Genomic DNA, 20,996 nt, shown 5'->3' on the forward strand with positions numbered 1-20,996 from the left:
ACATTCCAGGGGGGTCACCCAGAGCCCCACAACAGAAAATTATATTACAAATTAAAAATTGAAGACAAGTCATAACAAGCAGAGATCTACTCCTGGAGCTACAACTAGGACCAGTAATTACAAAAAGAAGCTAAGTACATTTTTACAAAAATATGCACTAACCTTTCCTCTTCCTAGATCAAGTCTAGACTCCACAACAACAGCTTCTACTAAACCACGCGGATCAGCACATAGATTCAGTAGTTCTGCTTGAGTAACGATGGCTTCCACAAGTAAGTTGAGATTTTGTCCTTTGAGAGCTGAAATTGGCACAGCTTGAATATCTCCTCCATGATCTTCCAGCTGCAACCCGTGCTGAAGCAACATATCTCGTGTCTGGGCCTACAAATATCTTCACATTATACACACACCAGTACAGTACATGTACTAGTATCAATTTTTTTTTTTAACATATTGGCCGTCTCCCACTGAGGCAGGGTGACCCAAAAAAGAAAACTTTATAGTGTTTCTTCTTCTTTTTGCATTTAGTAATTTATATAAGAAAAGGGATAACTAGCCCCTGCTACCAGCATTTTAGTTGTCTCTTATGACATGCATGGCTTACAGAGGAAAGAGTCAATTTTTTTTTTTTTTAACATGGCTGTTTCCCACCGAGGCAGGGTGACCCAAAAAAAAAAGTTATATAGTTTTTTATGTTTACAACATTTCAATAATATTAATGCATTATTGACATGACTAATAACACTAATATTGACAATGTACTTACAACATTAGCTCCAGGTTTGTCAATCTTATTGATAGCCACAACAATCGATACTAGAAAAGAAAAAACAATTAAGCCTGGTCATGCCTCGGAACATAAATCACAGTACATATACATGTACCTCTATACAGTAGTCCCCCCATATCCATGGGGGATACGTTCAAAGGCAAACCGTGGATAGTAGCTAACCCTACATATATATCATTTTTTGTTTATGTATATACCTATGATAAAGTTTAATTATAAATTATGCACAGTAAGTGGAGAATTAGCACTTTTTTCACTGATGGGAAGCACTTCACAGCTTCTCTTAGGCTTCGAAGAACTGCCAGTATCACTTTCTTTGGGGCCTTTATTAAGCAAAATTAAGGGTTATTTTTAGGCCACTGTAAACCATGGATAAATGAAACTGCAGAAACTGAATTCATAAATACAGGGATCCTACTGTACTGTACAGTAAATAGCCTCAATTCCAAGCAACCAAAATTTTTATTAGGAGGTGTGCCAAACTATCAGTATCAGTATCAGGTATTGGCTAATTTTGATGGTATCGGTATCATTATCGGTGGTCACTGACTAATTTTGATGGTATCGGTATCATTATCGGTGGTCACTGACTAATTTTGATGGTATCGGTATCATTATCGGTGGTCACTGACTAATTTTGATGGTATCGGTATCATTATCGGTGGTCACTGACTAATTTTGAGGATACTGGTATTGATCTTAAATTGAGTACTGTCAGCAAAAAAATGGGCATCATCCCATCCCTAAGTTTTATTCAATATATTTTATGGAGTTAACAATGAATGTAAAGTTTCTGAATTCTTTTATTTCTTGGAAACTGAAGGTAAACTTAATGTTATTATAAAGTACAGCCTCTCCTCACTTAGCAACATACTCGTTTACCGACCAGTATGCAAACCTAAGTAGTAATACATATATATTAGAGTTGATTTCCTCTATTCTGTTTATTACAGTATACATTACACTACTGTATTAACATTTAAAAATATACTAAAAATGTTATAAATGGCACAAAGGTGATATTAAAAAAATACCTAAAGATGGACGACACAAATCCACTACCATTACAATGGACCCTTAACCAGCGATGGCATCGATTAACGATAAATCTGACTAGCGATACATTTAAACGCAAAAATTTTGCCTCAACTAGCGCTTAAAAACCCGACCAGCGCTATTCGTTCCATACCATATGCGTCCACTTTGGCCTGAGCGCGCCTCACTTGTCCCTTGGGTGTCAGTGTTTACAAGCCAGCCAGCCACCGCGGTCGCTTCCAAACATACAACAACTGGAACATTTCATATTATCACAGCCTTTGTAGTGATTGCACCTGCAAAATAAGTCACCATGGGCCCCAAGAAAGCTTCTAGTGCCAACCCTACAGCAAAAAGGGTGAGAATTACTATGGAGATGAAGAAAAAGATCATTGCTAAGTATGAAAGTGGAGTGCGTGTCTCTGAGCTGGTCAGGTTGTATAATAAACCCCAATCAACCATCGCTACTATTGTGGGTAAGAAAACGGCAATCAAGGAAGCTGTTCTTGCCAAAGGTGCAGCTGCTGCTGCACCACAGTCAGCTGTTGTTGCTGCTGCACCACCATCAGCTGTATTACTCGAAGATGTGGAGAAAGTGTTGTTGGTGTGGCTTAACGTGAAACAATTACCGAGAAACGATTAACCCCGGAGGGTTAGCCACCCAGGATAACCCAAGAAAGTCAGTGCATCATCGAGGACTGTCTAACTTATTTCCATTGGGGGTCCTTAATCTTGTCCCCCAGGATGCGACCCACAACTGTTGACTAACACCCAGGTGAACAGGAAAAAATGCCTGGAACTAGTGCTCACATTGGTGAGGTTAGTGGGGAGGATGTGGAAGAGTTGGTGGAGGAGGACAATGAAGAACAAACCACTGATGAGCTGCTAGATCATCTTCAACAGTAAGAGGCCACACCTGAGGAAACTGCTTCGGAGGAGGGGAGAGAGAAATTGAAGAAGTTGCCTACTTCAAAGATTAAGGAAATGTGTGCAATGTGGCTTAAAGTGCAAACCTTTTTTGATGAAAATCACCCTCACACAGCTATTGCAAGCCGTGCTGGTGACTATTACACTGACAATGTTGTGAAACACTTTAGGATAAAGGAACGAGAGGTATAGGCCTCTATGGACAGATATGTTGTGCGACAGAAGTCCAGTGACTCTGAAGCTGGTCCTAGTGGCATTAAAAGAACAAGGAAAGTAACCCCAGAAAAAGACTTGCTGCCTCAAGTGCTAATGGAAGGGGATTCCCCTTCTAAACACTAACAAGATCAACGGTCTCCCCTCCTCCCATCCCATCAGTCATCACCAGATCTTCAATAAAGGTAAGTGTCATGTAACTGTGCATGTCTTCTTCAGTTTGTGTGTATTAAAATTAATATTTCATGTGGTAAAATTTTTTTTTTTCAATACTTTGGGGTGTCTTGCACGGATTAATTTGATTTCCATTATTTCTTATGGGGAAAATTAACTTGACTAACGATTATTTTGATTAACGATGAGGTCTCAGGAACAGATTAATATCGCTGGTTGAGGGTCCACTGTATAGTATTTTCCTCACCTAGCGACGAATTCGTTTACCGACATAGTCTAAGGAACGGAACTCTGTCATTAAGTAAGGAGAGACTGTACTAAAAATGTGTGTAAATGGTACAAAAGTGATATTTAAAAAAAATCTAAAGATGGCTGGCACAAATCCACTACCAGTACAGTATGCTCCTCGCTTAACAACCAATTCGCTTACAGACCTACTCTTAGGAATGGAACCCCATCATTAAATGAAGAGACTGTATAATAAAATCTATTAACCAATAATTGAGAAGATAAAAGCAATTCTTATCTTCGACATATGTATCTTTACATCTTTGATGCTTCACCTAGTCTGGGAAGTGATCATCTCCGAGGAGGTGACTAACCCTGTGAAGAATCTACCCCAGGCAATTTCTTACCTTGTAGGAGCACAACCTCAACTGTTATTCAAAACACTTCTTCCTGCTTAAAACACTTCTACATGCTCAAAGACTTCTACCAAAGGTTTTACTACTGTAAATGTGAAGTAGTTCATCTGTAACTGTGTCAAGAAAGTGGTCAATCCTTAGCAAATGTTTACAGATGAGAAAATAAAATGGAATTACCACACCAGGGTACATAGCTCCAGAAGTATATCTCAATACAGCATAGCTACAATTCCTTGGATCAAGATCTCTATGCCAGCATCAAGACATTCAACTTTGAAGGGTCTAACAACAAAAATGCTGTGCATATTATGGTCACCATAAAATACACATATCAAGCCACTTTTCCTGAATTCTTATTGGATGCACTGTATCACCCTTATCAAGAATATATAAATATTACAGAGTTTAGTTTTACAATACAATATTTATAGTATGAGCATGATTGTTTTTAATGCTTCAGTCTAACTAACCATTGGCTTCTAGAGCATGATGAATGGATTCCTTTGTCTGTTCCATGACACCATCATCAGCTGCCACCACCAGCACCACTATGTCCGTCACTGTTGCTCCCCGTGCACGCATCTCCCTGAAGGCTGCATGCCCAGGTGTATCCAGGAATGTTACTTTCTCACCAGAGTCAAGCCGTACTGAAAATGTTGCATTGATAAAATTTTTTAAATATAACAGGGTAGCCACACTGATGGCAAAAAAATATCTGAAGGACATTTCACAGACATATGAAGAACATGCGAGAATAAACGAAGGAGGCAGACAGTAATGCTTTACTTGGTAAATCACAGACAACCCAAAGTTATTCCTTTAGGTGTACTTAGTGCTAAAACTAGTAATAAAAACATTTGAAACAAATATTAACTAAGTAATGCACAATTTTGATACATTAATTACTTAACCCTTTGACCATTTCGGTCGTATATATACATCTTACGAGGTACCGTGTTTGACGTACAAATATACTCATGAATTCTAGCGGCTTCAAATCAAGCAAGAGAAAGCTGGTAGGCCCACATGTGAGAGAATGGGTCTGTGTGGTCAATGTGCATCATATAAAAAAAATCCTGGAGCACGCAGTGCATAATGAGAAAAAAAAAACTCCGACCATTTTTTTTAATTAAAATGCCAACTTTGTGGTCTATTTTCATATAGTATTTATGGCTGTATTCTCGTTTTCTTGGTCTCATTTGATAGAATGGAAAACATATAGAAATAGAGGTGATTTTGACTGGTTTTACTGTAAAAAGAACCTGGAAATGGAGCTCAAAATAGGGGAAATGTTTGATTTTTGCCAATGTTCAAAAGTAAACAAATGATGTCATTGTCCAATAAATGTCCAACTAGCCATTCTAATATGCAGTCATGAATGGGTTGACATTATTTGTACAATTATTACAATATTGCAGTAGTCTGCATAGCAGTAAATCTTCAATTTTTTTGTTTGAATAAAAATTCAAAATAGAAAGCAAGAGTAATATCAGAGGGGCCTGGAGACATGACTGATGAACAAAGAGAATGTTATTTTAGAGCCAGGAATGTTTGCATTGTTCATTCTGGGCTTTATTTTGAAATTGTCATATTTTTTAATTTTCGTGAAATTGGCCAAATTGCAAATTTCTGACCACGTTATTGGGTAGTTGAAATCGGTAAATGGGCAGTTTCTTGTACTCAATCGATAGAAAAAATGGAGTTCTAAAGAAATAGCTATGAGGTTGGTCGACTGGAACAATGGAATTAGCCGAAAATAGGGCTCAAAATGGGCGAAATCGCCGATTTGTAAATATCGCCGAGGTCCCTAACTTTGCGAGAGCATAATTCCATCAGTTTTCCATCAAATTTCGTTTTTTTGGTGTCATTACAATCAGGAAAAGATTCTCTATCATTTCATAAGAAAAAATAACTTTTTTTTTTTTTAAATTTTGCGGCACCAAGAGTGTGAAGGTTTACTCAGCCCTGTAACAACTTCAGACAGTATTACCAAGGCTGGCTCCTCCTCAGGAAAATTAATATATAGAAAAATAATAAAAACTGACAAACATAAACACTTTATTATTTAGAAAATATAAAATATAAAACACTTAAATATGAAATATTAATCCTACATTAACCCCTTCAGGGTCCAAGGCCCAAATCTGAAGTGGTGCCCCAGTGTCCAAGAATTTAAAAAAAAAAAATTTTTTATTTTTTATTATGAAATGGTAGAGAATCTTTTTGTGAAGGTAATAAAACAAAAAGTACGAAATTTGATGGAAAATTGACGAAATTATGCTCTCGCGAATTTTGATGTGTCAGCGATATTTACGAATCGGCGATTTTGCCGACTTTGACTCCCATTTTAGGCCAATTACATTATTCCAGTCAACCAAATTCTTAGCTATTTCACTAGTATTACTTCTATTCTATCGATTGATAGAAGAGTGAGTGGTGCACTTAGGAGTCTGTGGAGACAAAGAACTTTGTCCTTGGAGGCAAAGAGGGGAATGTATGAGAGTATAGTTTTACCAATGCTCTTATATGGGTGTGAAGCATGGGTGATGAATGTTGCAGCGAGGAGAAGGCTGGAGGCAGTGGAGATGTCATGTCTGAGGGCAATGTGTGGTGTGAATATAATGCAGAGAATTCGTAGTTTGGAAGTTAGGAGGAGGTGCGGGATTACCAAAACTGTTGTCCAGAGGGCTGAGGAAGGGTTGTTGAGGTGGTTTGGACATGTAGAGAGAATGGAGCGAAACAGAATGACTTCAAGAGTGTATCAGTCTGTAGTGGAGGGAAGGCGGGGTAGGGGTCGGCCTAGGAAAGGTTGGAGAGAGGGGGTAAAGGAGGTTTTGTGTGCGAGGGGCTTGGACTTCCAGCAGGCATGCGTGAGCATGTTTGATAGGAGTGAATGGAGACAAATGGTTTTTAATACTTGACATGCTGTTGGAGTGTGAGCAAAGTAACATTTATGAAGGGGTTCAGGGAAACCGGCAGGCCGGACTTGAGTCCTGGAGATGGGAAGTACAGTGCCTGCACTCTGAAGGAGGGGTGTTAATGTTGCAGTTTAAAAACTGTAGTGTAAAGCACCCTTCTGGCAAGACAGTGATGGAGTGAATGACGGTGAAAGTTTTTCTTTTTCGGGCCACCCTGCTTTGGTGGGAATCGGCCAGTGTGATAATAAAAAAAAATAATATCTATCGATTGAGCACAAGAAATCGCCAGGTCAACTGTTTCAACTACAAATTAAAGTGATCGGAAATTGTTAATTTGGCCAATTTAACACAAAGTTCAAAATATTCCAATTTCAAAATAGGGTCCAGAATAAACAATGTAGGTATTCCTGGAACTAAACTAACATTTCCTCTGTTCATTAGTTATGTTTTGAAGCTTTACAAATAAATTCCATTTTGATTTTTTATTCACATAATGAATTTTTATTCACACCAAAAAATAGAAGATTTACTGTTATGCAATACTGTAATAATTGTATAAATATCATCACCATATTTGTGAATGCATATTAGACCCACCAGCTGGTGTGTATTAGACGTGTGAGGTCGTTTGTTTACTCTTGAATATTGGCAAAAATTTAACATTTCTGCTACTTTGAACTCAGTTTCAAGCCATTTCCAGTGCTAAAACCAATCAAAATCATCTCTATTTCTGTAATATATCTTCCATTCTATCAACCGAGACAAAGAAATCGCAAATACAACTATAAAAAACATACGAAAAAACACTGCAAAGTCGCTGTTTTAATCAAAAAATCATTTCATTTTTTTTCTCTCATTATACACAGTGTGCTGCAGGATCTGTTTTATGTGGTGCACACATGCCACATAGATGCATTCTCTCATATCTAGGCCCAAATGTGCCACTCAGAGTTTATCAGAGTGAGCTGAGCTCATGACGTAGATCTACGGTTTGGACCCTGAATGTAAAGCCGTAGATCTACGGGACGGACCCTGAAAGGGTTAAAGAAAATGAAAAATGAAAAATATAAATGATAACTGAATTCAACGCTAATATAAAACTTGGGTGTCTGGTGTTGGTGACACTGCTTGTTGAAATCGTAGCCGTTGCCGATGATGGGGGGGGGGGTCGCAGGTGTTGGTTACAACCCACTGGCTAGTTCTTCACAGTATAGCCTTGAGTATTCTATCCCGATGACAGGAAAGCAGGTTCTTTACCGCTGTAATGATGAGAGGTTACGTCCTGCAATTTCATACAGGTGCACAGGTAATTAAATCCAAAAAGGGGAAGTCTCAGGACGTTAGTCCATCTCCATCAGTTCTACTCGTTGATTGGCAGGTGACCCTCTCTGTCATCCAAGCTGGAAAGATAGACAGGTTACCCACTGCTTAAGAAATCACTCTCCATGATAAGTACAATACCTAAAAGATGTGGTGATTATTACAACAGTCAACTTAGAGCAAGACTGAAAGGACTAAGTTTATTATTGGTCAAAAGTGAAGCTTTCAACCAATAAATCCACTAGAATACAAGGCAGGCATGTACTTACAGTAGTGCTGGGAGCTGTGAGTCTAGTGATTACTGTTTGGACCGGAACCCCACACGTCACCTTTCGGGGGGGGGAGGAAGAAGGAGGGGAAGGGATAGCGGGAGCTAGACTGACCCTACCTTAACAAGCAGCCGGCAGTCAAACTATCACTTTCGGGGTGGGGAAAAAAAGGCGGGAATAGCGGGAGCTTGACTTACCCTACCTTAACAAGTAGCCAGCAATGAAACTATCACTTTCGGGGAGGGGGAAAAAAGGCGGGAATAGCAGGAGCTTGACTTACCCTACCTTAACAAGTAGCCGGCAATGAAACTATTGTTACTATATACTCCCTCGCTACTCCTATCTATTGAACTTTTCCCTCACAAAGAGACACCTCAGGATTGGGGGGTTGTGACAGTCAAGGGGTTAAAATAGTGCTTTTGCAATTCGTCTATCAGAAAAACATGATGCCTCTAGCACTCGCCACAGCCCTTTCTACCTTTCCCTCTCACTACCCTCTACCCCTGCACTTCCTCCTGCCCTTCTGCACTGCATGACCTTATAATAATCCCTCTCCCTGTTGCTACCCAATACCCCTGCACCCTTCCCTGCCCTGCTGCACTGTATGGCCCTTGTAGGTTTAGCACTTCTTTTTGATTATAATAATAATATCAGAAAAACAAGTAATCTACCACTGAAAGATATGGAAGGAGGTTTAAGACAATAAAAGTGTTTCATAGCACTAAACTGTAGTGACACTAGGGATCACATGACTACTTAATATGTTACCAGAAGTCATTATGAACTAAAGTGCACATACAACCCCTTCTGTATAAATTACTTAATATAAGATTTTTTTTTATAAAGTTGGGATGCTTGAATGTGAATGGATGTAGTGCAGATGATAAAAAAGAGATGATTGTCAATGTTATGAATGAAAAGAAGCTGGATGTCCTGGCACTATGCAAAACAAAGTTGAAGGGTGTAGGGAAGAGAGAGTCAGCGGGGAGAAATAAATGGAATTAGGTCAGAGGTATCAGAGAGAATCAGAGCTAAGGAAGGAGTAGTAATAATGTTGAAGGATCAGTTATGGCAGGAAAAGAGGAATATAAATGTATAAATTCAAGGATTATGCAGATTAAAATATGGGTCGGATGCAAAAAGTGGGGTCTGGATAGTTGCAGTTTGGAGGGGCATCTGAACTGTAGTATTGGCACACTTCTGGCAAGACAGTGATACAGTGAATAATGGTGAAAGTGTTTCTTCTTTTTTCAGGTCACCGTATCTTGGTGGAAGATAGCCAGTGTGTCAAAAAAAAAAATGCAATGATTTTATTTAAATACTGTACTACCAAAGAGAAAATATACTACTGTACATTGTTTCCTAGCTTACCAGAAAATGCTCCAATATGTTGTGTTATTCCTCCAAACTCTGTGTCAACAATGGCAGAATGTCTCAGAGCATCCAGCAAAGTAGTCTTGCCATGATCGACATGTCCCATTATAGTTACAACAGGAGGTCGACGAACAAGTTCACTTTCATCAGGTGGAGGTCTGCAATAAATGTAAATGAATCAAATTTGAGATGTTACCAACAAGGTATTGTATTTTGCACATGTAATGAAATTTATGTAAACTATACCTATGAAGCCTTCATTAGTTCATTCTCTGCCCACATCTGTAACAATCCATTTTTATTTCTTTGGGAAAAAATTTTTTGTTTTTGTCTTGTTTTGTTTGTGGCAGCAGAGACAAGCACACTGGTAAACTACATATCAGTGCTAGGGACATAAGTTAAAGCTACACTGCTTATCCTTGTGTTGGCCAAGACCAGCATGTCGAGGAACTGATCAGGTAAGTTTATCTACATTTGTCTTGAATTTGTGGCTTTCAGATGATGGCGCCCTAGGCGACTGCGTAGTTTGCCTAATGCGTGGCACCGGCCCTGACTTGGCCTACACATTCTTCTTCCATCACTTTGTCTTCCAATTACTCTTTTGATAACAATTCTGCCTGATATAATATTCTCAAAAAATACTTAGTTCTCTGTCATCCTTAGACTGAACTATCTTTCATCATCTTTTTCCTTATACAAAAGACATATGTAAGCTTCCTGCCAATACTCTGAATTAATACTTGTATTATAATTAATATATAGGTGTTAATGGACATACAAAAGCAAGTTCAGAAATCCTTGGCAGCTGAATTCATACCTTCTAAAAGCATCTTTACTCTCCTTTGTCATTTCTATCTTGTCTGGTGGGCTAGCAAGCCTGAATCGCAGACCAGCTCTTTTAACAGCATTCTGTATCACCTTCAGGTTGTCTATTGCTGCATCGGGCCTGTCATACTCCTCACTATCCTCCACATAAATAAAGATTTCAAATAATGTATCTGTAAAACAAAAATAACAGTGTTATGCAGGAAATTGACAATATTTACATATACAAAAATTATTTTTTATATATGTACCGCTCTTTAGTTATCAACCTTACTTTATTTAGCTGACTTTGTTTACCAGGCAGCATTAGTGTGGTTGCCAAGCTAATACACCGAGTTTTATTTTTGCTTAAATGTATTTAGAGTACACTAGTGAATGCATATTCTTTTATACACTTGGCACTGTAGTTTTTCCTTGAAAAGTGTCAACTCAAAAACAATATGTCATGTACATATAAACACATCATAGACATGACTCTTCACATGTTTCCTCTTAGGACCCTGAAGATGTGCAAGATGATACAGACACTATATCATGGGCAGAGACATAGATAAATGTGCCAAATGTTTCTTCTCAAGAACCTGAGAATAAATCTATCATTTCATGGACAAGAGGGCAAATGAATAGTTCAAGATGAGAAGGGAAGCAAAGAGTCAGAGTGAAATGAAAGGCTAAAGAGAAAAATTTAGTTTTTGCCTTACAGATGAAAAAAAAAATACATTTTTGTATAAACAACAGAAGTGTATGTATGAGAAGTTTACTTGAAGAAAGACATAACCATGACTTTCAGGAGAGTTTAAAAGAAAGACAAATGCTAAAAAAGTTGTTCATTATGTCTGACCAAATCTGGAATATGCAACAGTGGTATGGTGTCCAAACTTAAATAATATAGCAATAAGATAAAAAAAAAATTCAGTTAGAAAATGGCTACCAGAACCAATATAACTGAGTTATGAAGATAGGCAGAAGGCTTTAAACAATAGCTGATAGAAGAATAAGAGTCATCATAATCACTACAAGATTATCGAAGGAGATGAAAGAATATAAAAGGAAAGTTTAATAATACCATCAACAGGGAGAAAAAGAGGTCATTATTACAGTATATGATAAGAAAGATGTGTTAAAGTGATCTAGTGTTCTTCATAAAGAGATTGGTAGAATATTGGAATGATTAATAAAAAGAAGCAATAAGTGCTACAATTACTAGACACTATTGGGTTAGCATTGTTTACATAGCTACAAATAAGTAATCACTCTTTCCCAATCAGTCTCACCAAAATTTCTTTACTTCCACAAGGTCGTGTGATCAAATGGAGTAATGTTTTGCTTAACGACATGACCTTCCCACTCATGAAGTTTAGATATGCCATGCAGGAAGAAACTGTTAATAATCACTCATTAAATTCACTTTCCTGTGTAACTTGTTAACGGTTCAAGTTGGGCTGAAACATTGTTGTAAATTTCTTTCTCCTATGTGTGGGTTGTGCATTAGGCTACATTCATGGGGAAATGCTAAACCTATAGGGGTCATACAGCACCTGGGATAATCTTTTGGCTGTATGAATAAACACTTATGATGGCACTGATGAATCTCAAATGTAAGTTACACCATAATTAGTCTGAATCTGTGTATAAAATCTATCCGGAGAAATCTTACAAACAGCAGTGCCAAGATATCTGGCCATGCACTTAAGGTATTATACTATATTCTTTATAAGATACATACTGTACTATCTTGTCTCTCAATCTATACTGCTGATCTAGTAAAACAAACTGAAGTTTCCTGCTCTCTACCCATGGTATCTCTCCCTGCACTCAAAACTTTTGCTACCAGATTTGTTCAATTCAAATGGAAGGAGGGAGGAAGAAGCAAATTGGTGTTGAAATGAACAGAAATCAGTTGACTGTCAGAAAAGTTTCCTTGGTGTGAGAAGGATGCTTGGAGTGTCAATCAACATGAAACTAGGAAACTGAAGCATCAAGACCAACCTAAATCTCTCTTAATTGCATCAGCCAGCTCCTGGACAGTCATGTTCTTCCAGATATTGACAACATGACTTTTCTCCTTGATGCCCTTTGGATTCACCATCACAGCTTTCTGAAACAGGCCATAAAGCATATGTGTACAATATAACAGTACTTCTACACTGCATCACTTGCCTTAAATTGTAAATGTTTACAATTAAAATTTCAGATACTAAAATACTCATGGTTAAAATCTCTAGAAACTTTAAGATATTTTATGTCCTATATGATATAAAGCTTAGTACTCCCTGTCTAACACATGTCTTTGACTTTTTGACAGCAATATTATTATTATTATAATCAAAAAGAAGCGCTAAGCCACAAGGACTATACAGCTTTGACAGCAATAGATTTATTACACAAACTTTGATGGTACTTCCTTTAGCACTCCTCACAGACCTACCTCTGTTATCCTATCCACCCTCAAGCACGTACATCCTGCCCTGCAGTGCTGTATGACCCTTGTGGGTTTAGTGCTTGGTTTTGATTATAATAATAATGTCTAACAACACATGTATGACTGATGTACTAGCAATGTGCTATGTCTATCACTGCTGTCCTTATCAGTGACATGTAGATCTATATAGCCAGTACCACCTCTTTTTTTTTTTTCTTGAATCCATTATGTGCCTCTGTAATCTTTTGACAACTGCACACAGGATGGGTATGGGGTGCATAATAAAGATATTAACTAACTTATGTTGACAAGGATACTGAGGTATTTCCTATCATTTAGCTTTTTGAGGTGCAATATAGCTTTGGTAAATGCCACATTTGCAAGTAGTAGCAAGGTCAGTATCTCTACCAGTTTTTTGACAATGAAGTAAAATTACTTGCTTTAAGCATGCAACAATGTTGTCCTGGCTTTCCAGTAGTTATGTACAATCCATGAAATGATGACTGAAAATATGGATGCCTTTCTTTCATGTGCTCTATTATCATAGTGGTTCAGGTCATGTACAATACTATCCTACACCCAAGTGTTCCTCTTTCAATTCTCCCTCCTTAAGGAACTTCTCATCCAAAGTGCTCCGATCCTATTCTTTGATCTTTTCAGAGCTACCATCCACATAACATCTAAAAGATCTTGCCTGAAACTGGTTAGCTAGGATAATGATTTGTGGAACTATTAGCAGATATGTTATTCTTAAAAAATTAACAACCTCCTTTGTCAATTCTGCCTCTTTTTCTACTTCATTGTTAAGCAGCTTCAGTTTCACATTTCACTCCCAAAATTCTCAGTCTTATTCATAAGAGTGATTTTCATCATGTAACAAAATGGGAGGTCCCAGCCTGTCCTGGATCTAAAAGATTTGAGCCTACGTATGTCCATGAAGACCTTCAAAATAGAATCAATTTCTAGGGTTCATTATCTCCCATTCATCCTAATTTGGCTACCTCTATGAACCTGTACATAGCTTCTGATAATATTACAATACACCAGGAATTTCACATATTCTTCACATGCGCTAAACTACCAGTTATTGTCCTTCAGTCTCAAGATGGCACTGGGGATCTTCAAGTGCATCTGTCAGCCACTCATCACTAGTCTTCAAACACAGGGTTTGTGTATATTTATCTAGCTCAGCAACACACTGATGGCGGCCTCACCATTTTATGTTCACAGATCTCCAGAAGATGATCAGTGCATTGAAGGTGGTGGGTCTGACTCTCATCTCAACACAGTCATTGATGTGCTTATTGGTGGTGTTTCCATTAATGAATATTTTCCTACAGTCTGCTTTAATACAGAATGATATTCAAGTATTATTTCTGAAACATCCTTGTCAAAATGTGATAGTTCCAAAATTATTATTGTTTTTTTTATTAACACATTGGCCATTTCCTACCAAGATAGGGTGGCCTGAAAAAGAAACTTTCACCATCACATAATCCATCACTGTCTTGCCAGAGGCGTGCTTACACTACAGATATAAAACTGCAACATTAACACCCCTCCTTCAGAGTGCAGGCACTGTATTTCCCGTCTCCAGGACTCAAGTCTGGCCTGCCGGTTTCCCTGAATCCCTTCATAAATATTACCCTGCTCACACTCCAACAACACGTCAAGTCCTAAAAACCATTTGTCTCCATTCGCTCCTATCTAACACGCTTATGCATGCTTGCAGGAAGTCCAAGCCCCTCGCACACAAAACCTCCTTTACCCCCTCCCTCCAACCTTTCTTAGGCCGACCTCTACCCCGTCTTCCCTCCACTACAGATTTATACACTCTCAAAGTCATTCTTTTTGTTCCATCCTTTCTACATGTTTGAACCATCTCAACAACCCCTCCTCAGCCCTCTGGATAATAGTTTTGGTAATCCCGCACCTTTTTCTCTTTAGTATTTTCTACAGAAGGGGTTACTAGCCCATTGCTCCCGGCATTTTAGTCACCCCATACGACATGCATGGCTTACAGAGGAAAGATTCTTTTCCACTTCACTATTAAGAAAAAGAAGAAAACCCTAGATGTGTGTATGTATATACATGTATGTATATGTATGTGCATGCCTGTGTAGTGTGACCTAAGTGTAAGTAGAAGTAGCAGGATATACCTGTTATCCAGCATGTTTATGAGACAGAAAAAAGACACCAGCAATCCTACCATCGTGTAAAACAATTACGGGTTTCTGTTTTGCATTCGCTTGGCAGGACGGTAGTATCTCCCTGGGTGGTTGCTGTCTACCAACCTACTGCCTACACTTGAGTCCTGGAGATGGGAAGTAGAGTGTCTGCTCTCTAAAGGAGGGGTGTTAATGTTGCAGTTTCATAACTGTAGTGTAAGCATACCTCTGGCAAGACAGTGATGGAGTGAATGATGATGATGAAAGCTTTTCTTTTTTGGGCCACCCTGCCTTGGAAGAAGAAAGCCAATGTGTTAATAAAAAAAATCCTGCACCTCCTCCTAATTTCCAAACTATGAATTCTCTGCATTATATTCACACCACACATTGCCCTCAGACATGACATCTCCACTGCTTCCAGCCTTCTCCTTGTTGCAACATTCACCACTCATGCTTCACACCCATATAAGAGCGTTGGTATAACTATACTCTCATACATTCCCCTCTTTGCTTCCATGGACAAGGTTCTTTGTCGCACAGACTCCTCAGTGCACCACTCACCTTTTTCTCCCTTGTCAATTTTAAGTGTTTTTTTATTTTATAAAGTTCAATCTTACATTTACTTCTCAGATGGACAAGAAAAGGTATGTCTCAAAAGACAGGCTTTCTTTCCACTATACCTTACATGTTGTACTGAAGACCTAAGGATTCATATGCTTCCAAGCGGAAAGACCTAAAACACACATTGCCTTCTGGTTAATAATATAATTCAGCAACTACTAGGAAGCTCCAGCCTCTGCTTAGTGGAGGCATTACGAGAATACTTGTCAGAAAGATGACCTTCAGCTCAGTAAATCCACCTTCATCCATCACTATGCTTGGGAGGTACTGTGCATGACTATACATACAGGGTTTGCATTTTGGGGAGTGCTGTGCCATATTTATAGGTGGGCTTTGAAACAAGCTGAAGTATGATTAAAAAAACTTCCATATAAAGATATGCTTATACGAAAACAAAACTAAATGCAAGTGCTCAGCACATTCTGTACTTGTACATAATCTCTCCTTATTCTCATCAACACTCAGTAGATGATCACCCTAAGTTTAACAGTCAACTCTTAACACCTTACCCTTTATACAGTAAGTCAATCAATTTATGCATACAGTATTTAACTTCACTCTGCAGCTTGACAAATACAAATACCATTGTTAATCATCAAACATTCTACTCAACATTTTTAAGTAGTTTCATGATTATTGTTATTATTCTTACTCTATCTTTACAGGAAAGTGCTAAACCAGAATATACCATAAATCACCAATTACTTAGTTGAACTTATTATATTTAGGGTAAAGCACTAAACCCTTGTGGGTCATACAGTAGGAGGCAATCAGGTTTGATCCAAGGAAGGGGAAGACAGGGCCAATTCCTTGGATTAAGAACCCCTCACCAGTATCAAGGAACCTCCCTTCAGGGCTATTAACATGAAAACAAATTAAAATAATTGCCAAATGAAATACTTTTTCATCTTTTCCTTTTCGCTTCTTATACAGGACTGATGCAACATGTAAAAATGATGGTTGGGTGTATCCACACAGCTGGCAAGGCACCACACTACCCTGAGAAACACCTCGAGGCATCAACTGTGACACTCTGGAAAATCCCACCGATGATATGTGTTGAATACTGCTCTTCTGAAGCCATCTCTGTAAAACCCAACCTCTGTAAGTAAAAAATATAGGCGAACATGTTAACAGATTAACATCTTCCATCATACTTACACATTTTTTTATATCAGAATACAGTGGACCCCCGGTTTACGATATTATTTCATTCCAGAAGTATGTTCAGGTGCCAGTACTGAACGAATTTGTTCCCATAAGGAATATTGTGAATTAGATTAGTCCATTTCAGACCCCCAAACATACACGTACAAACGCACTTACATAAATACACTTACATAATTGGTCGCATTGGGAGCTGATCGTAAAGCGGGGGTCCACTGTATACCCAAAAAATTAAAAATTAATATTATTATTGTTTTTGAAGCTTTCCTTCACTTTTAAAATAATATGGTGAACACATTAAATTACTATATGAAACAATTGTTAAAATTTAATCTTGTATATCAGACCTAAATAAAAATTGATTTACTTCAAGGAATAGTAGGGTAACCTTAATTTAGTGGATCCAGAATCACAGCACTTTTCACTTGAAGGATCTCACCGCACAGGGCCAGTGCCACACTCAACATGGCAGCTACAAGTGTATATAGGAGGGGGTCTCACTTTACAACACTTCACTTTACAGTATTTCGCTAATACAACGGTTTTCAATTAAACCCATTCTTCATTTATTCAAACTTACTACAATAAATATATTCACCTCTCACTATAAGCTAAGGATGAAAATATTTCAAGGCAAGCAATGTGTGAACTGTACATGGATTTTTTAGGCCTAGCTACATTGCTCACTTAATATGTATATAATATTGTAAACATGTTATCAGGCTTTTGGAATAAACCTTGGTAATAAATACCGACAAGTTGGTTTAGAAAGACACGTAAGCAAACACTATAACATATTAATTAGAAAACGTTTCGGTCCTGGGACCTTGATCACTTCAAGGTCCCAGGACCGAAACGTTTTCTAATTAATGTGTTATAGTGTTTGCTTACGTGTCTTTCTAAACCAATCAGGCTTTTGTATGCCTTTGAAAGTGAAAATAAGGCTATGATTCACTTTACAGCAGTAGCCCAGAACCTAACCTGCTGTATAAGCGGGGCCTGCCTGTATGTTTTAGATACACTATTTTTTATCTGTTAAGTGTTTCTAAGGATTATCTTCCTCAGGGCTCAGTCTCAGATCAGGCCTCTTAATTTGAAAAGGAAATATTACAGGATTAAGAACTATTAAAAAGTGTGTATAGTGAATTTAATTAGCTTGTAAGATTTACCTGTCATCTTACTTGTTCAAGATTACAGTAAGATTTACCTGCCCAAAATGCTCTAAATGCTAGTGGCTTTTTTGTGCTTAAAAAATGTTTTATTACATGTAAAACTACATTTTCTATATTGCAGAAAGAAATTAAGTTTGTTTACTTACTATTTTATGTGCTCACGAGACAAACAATAAAGATCAGCAATCCTGCCAGTGCAAAATGCTTAACTTTAGATAGGATAGTACAGTAGTACATCCTTGCTCACAGTGTAAAAGTGAAGGGTTCTTCATTCAAGAAACTGGATCACTCCTGCTAACCAAACATTACCTAACTTTACCAAACCTAACATAACATAACCTAACTTAACCTTAACTAAATATAACCTAACCAAACCTAACCTAACCTTGCTCTGACTTCACACATTGAGTGTCTGTGGTTCGACCCTTGGCATGGGTGGAAACACTGGGTGTGTTACCTTACACCTGTTGTCCCATTCACCTAGCAAGTAGGTACCTGGGCATTAGTCGACTGGTGTGGGTCACATCCTGGGGGTCAAGATTGAAGGACCACAATGGAAATAGGTTAGATAGTCCTCAATGACACACTGACTTTCTTGGGTTATGCTGGGTGGCTAACCCTCTGGGATTAAAAATCCAAACAAAATCTTATTTATCTTAACCTAACATAACCTAACTTTAACTAAATGCAACATAACTTAACCTAACCTTAATTAAATACAACAATCTAATATAACCTAACATAACATAACCAAACCTATTTTTGTTAATATCTCCCCGACTAAAAATTTGGCCCAAAAATACTTATAAATAAATAAGTTTATTCAGGTACAGTTACACATAAATAAAGTTACATAAATTATCATACATAGAAGCATATGTGTAGATTACCTAGGATAACCCAGAAAAGTCAGACAAAGTGACTTATTTCCATTGGGGTCCCATGAAGTATGTATATTTTATGTGTTGAAAAGTGTATTGCATTGTAAAATAATGACAGATTTCTACAGAGTAGATGTCGGTTATAACCTTGGTTTATCTTATTATACTAACCCTCCAGGTTAATAATACAAACAAAATCTTCATATCATAAGAGCCGGCATCATGGTGCCCTCAATAAGTAATTTTCTTCAGGTATACACAAATACATTATTATTATAATTATGGGGGAGCGCTAAACCCGTAGGATTATACAGCACATGTGGGGGGGATGGTAACCGGAGCACAGATCCAATTCCCTAGATCAAGAGCCCCTCACCAGCATCAAGGAACCTCCCTTGAGGGGATACACAAATACAGTTACATAGATTATCATACATAGCAGCAAATGTGTAGAGAAACCAGGATAACCCAAAAAAGTCAGTGACTTATTTCCACTGGGGTCCTTTAATATACAGTATAATTATTTAAATGTGCTTTTACCTAAGCATAACGACGAGATCTTCTTCTTCTGTAGCGATTAAAATTATTATTAAATTCTTGTAGTGAGCTGAAAACTTGTTTGTGTTGGTAATTTATATGTATGACAATAGTAATTTTCTTCCTTGTTGTTGTTGTTGTCATTCAGGGCCACCAAAACTGACGCTTTATTGAGCCCTACTTCACGGAGTCCGGAAAAAAAGACATTGCTCAAATCTGGGTGGAAATGAGAAAGGAAACAAAATTAACTCCGGAAAGAAAAAAACGAGAACATTTAATTCCCAACTCAGATCAGGTTGGCCCCCAGGCCGAAACATTGGCAAAACCAGGCGTCATACTCCCTGAGAAAACATGCCAGTGTTCCACTAACGCCGGTACTAAAATCTGGATTTAAGTTTTCTTGTTGGGGGTTTATAGGGCAAGTGTCAGCGTACGCCGTAGCGAACCCTGCCTCTAGTGTCCGGGGAAGTAGACTGGTCTAATAAATTAGACACTTGGGTATCTTTATTGTGGAAATGTTTCACTAACTAATGGCTTTCTCAGTCCAATGCAGAGAAGGATGATTGAAGATCAAATGTTGTTTGAGGTAATCAGTCCCTCAGCCTGGAGCCGACTCCAAGCTGAGGGACTGATTACATCAAAACTACTGTCATCAACCATTCTTCTCTGTTAGGTAAGACACATATGCAACAGTTAGGTATCTTTATTTCGAAACGTTTCGAAATAAAGATACCTAACTGTTGCATATGTGTCTTACCTAACAATCTGTCGGTATTTTATACCATTTTAATGTTCATTCTTCTCTGTATTGGACTGAGGAAGCCACTGGTCAGCGAAACGTTTCCACATACATATACCAGTGTTGCACAAGTGTCTTAATTCATCAACCTATCGGCTCTCTGAACCATTTATTTACATACTGGTCCAAATTTGAAGCAACATGTTGCGGGGAAGCGTTCATGTCTTCAACGTGTCCTGAGACCCACAGAAATACGCAAGTGTGGGTCAGGATTTCCTGACTATTTGTAGGATCGAACCTTTCCACACAGAGTAGGAATGATGAGATTAAAGACTGCAAAGCAGCAGCAGCTGCTAGTAGAAGTAATAGCAGTAACTGTAGTACTATTAAGTTTATTTAGATACAGTTACACATAAGTACAGTTACACAAATATAGTTGAGTATAATTATCATACATAGTAACATTTCTGTAAATTACCTAGGATAACCCATAAACAGTCAGTCGATAAGATAAGATTTCGTTCGGATTTTTAACCCCGGAGGGTTAGCCACCCAGGATAACCTAAGAAAGTCAGTGCGTCACCGAGGACTGTCTAACTTATTTCCATTGGGGTCCTTAATCTTGTCCCCCAGGATGCGACCCACACCAGTCGACTAACACCCAGGTACCTATTTGCTGCTAGGTGAACAGGACAACAGGTGTAAGGAAACGTGTCGGAATGTTTCCACCCGCCGGGAATCGAACCCGGGCCCTCCGTGTGTGAAGCGGGAGCTTTAGCCACCAGGCCACGGTGAATCAT

General features: G+C 38.2%; 1 protein-coding gene across 1 annotated transcript in view; it reads right to left on the bottom strand.

Annotated features, from left to right (window-relative positions):
- The window catches only part of mIF2 (mitochondrial translation initiation factor 2), a 60,940-nt gene extending 41,116 nt beyond the window's left edge, over nucleotides 1-19,824 (bottom strand). The window contains exons 1-8 of the mRNA XM_070100840.1: nucleotides 19,461-19,824; nucleotides 16,601-16,802; nucleotides 12,479-12,587; nucleotides 10,482-10,662; nucleotides 9,662-9,822; nucleotides 4,254-4,430; nucleotides 767-816; nucleotides 163-381 (exon numbers count right to left, since the gene is read on the bottom strand). Of these exons, the coding sequence (XP_069956941.1) occupies nucleotides 163-381; nucleotides 767-816; nucleotides 4,254-4,430; nucleotides 9,662-9,822; nucleotides 10,482-10,662; nucleotides 12,479-12,587; nucleotides 16,601-16,802; nucleotides 19,461-19,468 (1,107 nt within the window). The 5' untranslated portion in view covers nucleotides 19,469-19,824. The remainder of the gene's footprint in view (nucleotides 1-162; nucleotides 382-766; nucleotides 817-4,253; nucleotides 4,431-9,661; nucleotides 9,823-10,481; nucleotides 10,663-12,478; nucleotides 12,588-16,600; nucleotides 16,803-19,460) is intronic.
- Nucleotides 19,825-20,996: the final 1,172 nt, after the last annotated feature.

The sequence above is a fragment of the Cherax quadricarinatus genome, chromosome 75, assembly GCF_038502225.1.
Source record: "Cherax quadricarinatus isolate ZL_2023a chromosome 75, ASM3850222v1, whole genome shotgun sequence".
NCBI classification, from domain to species: Eukaryota; Metazoa; Arthropoda; class Malacostraca; order Decapoda; family Parastacidae; genus Cherax; species Cherax quadricarinatus.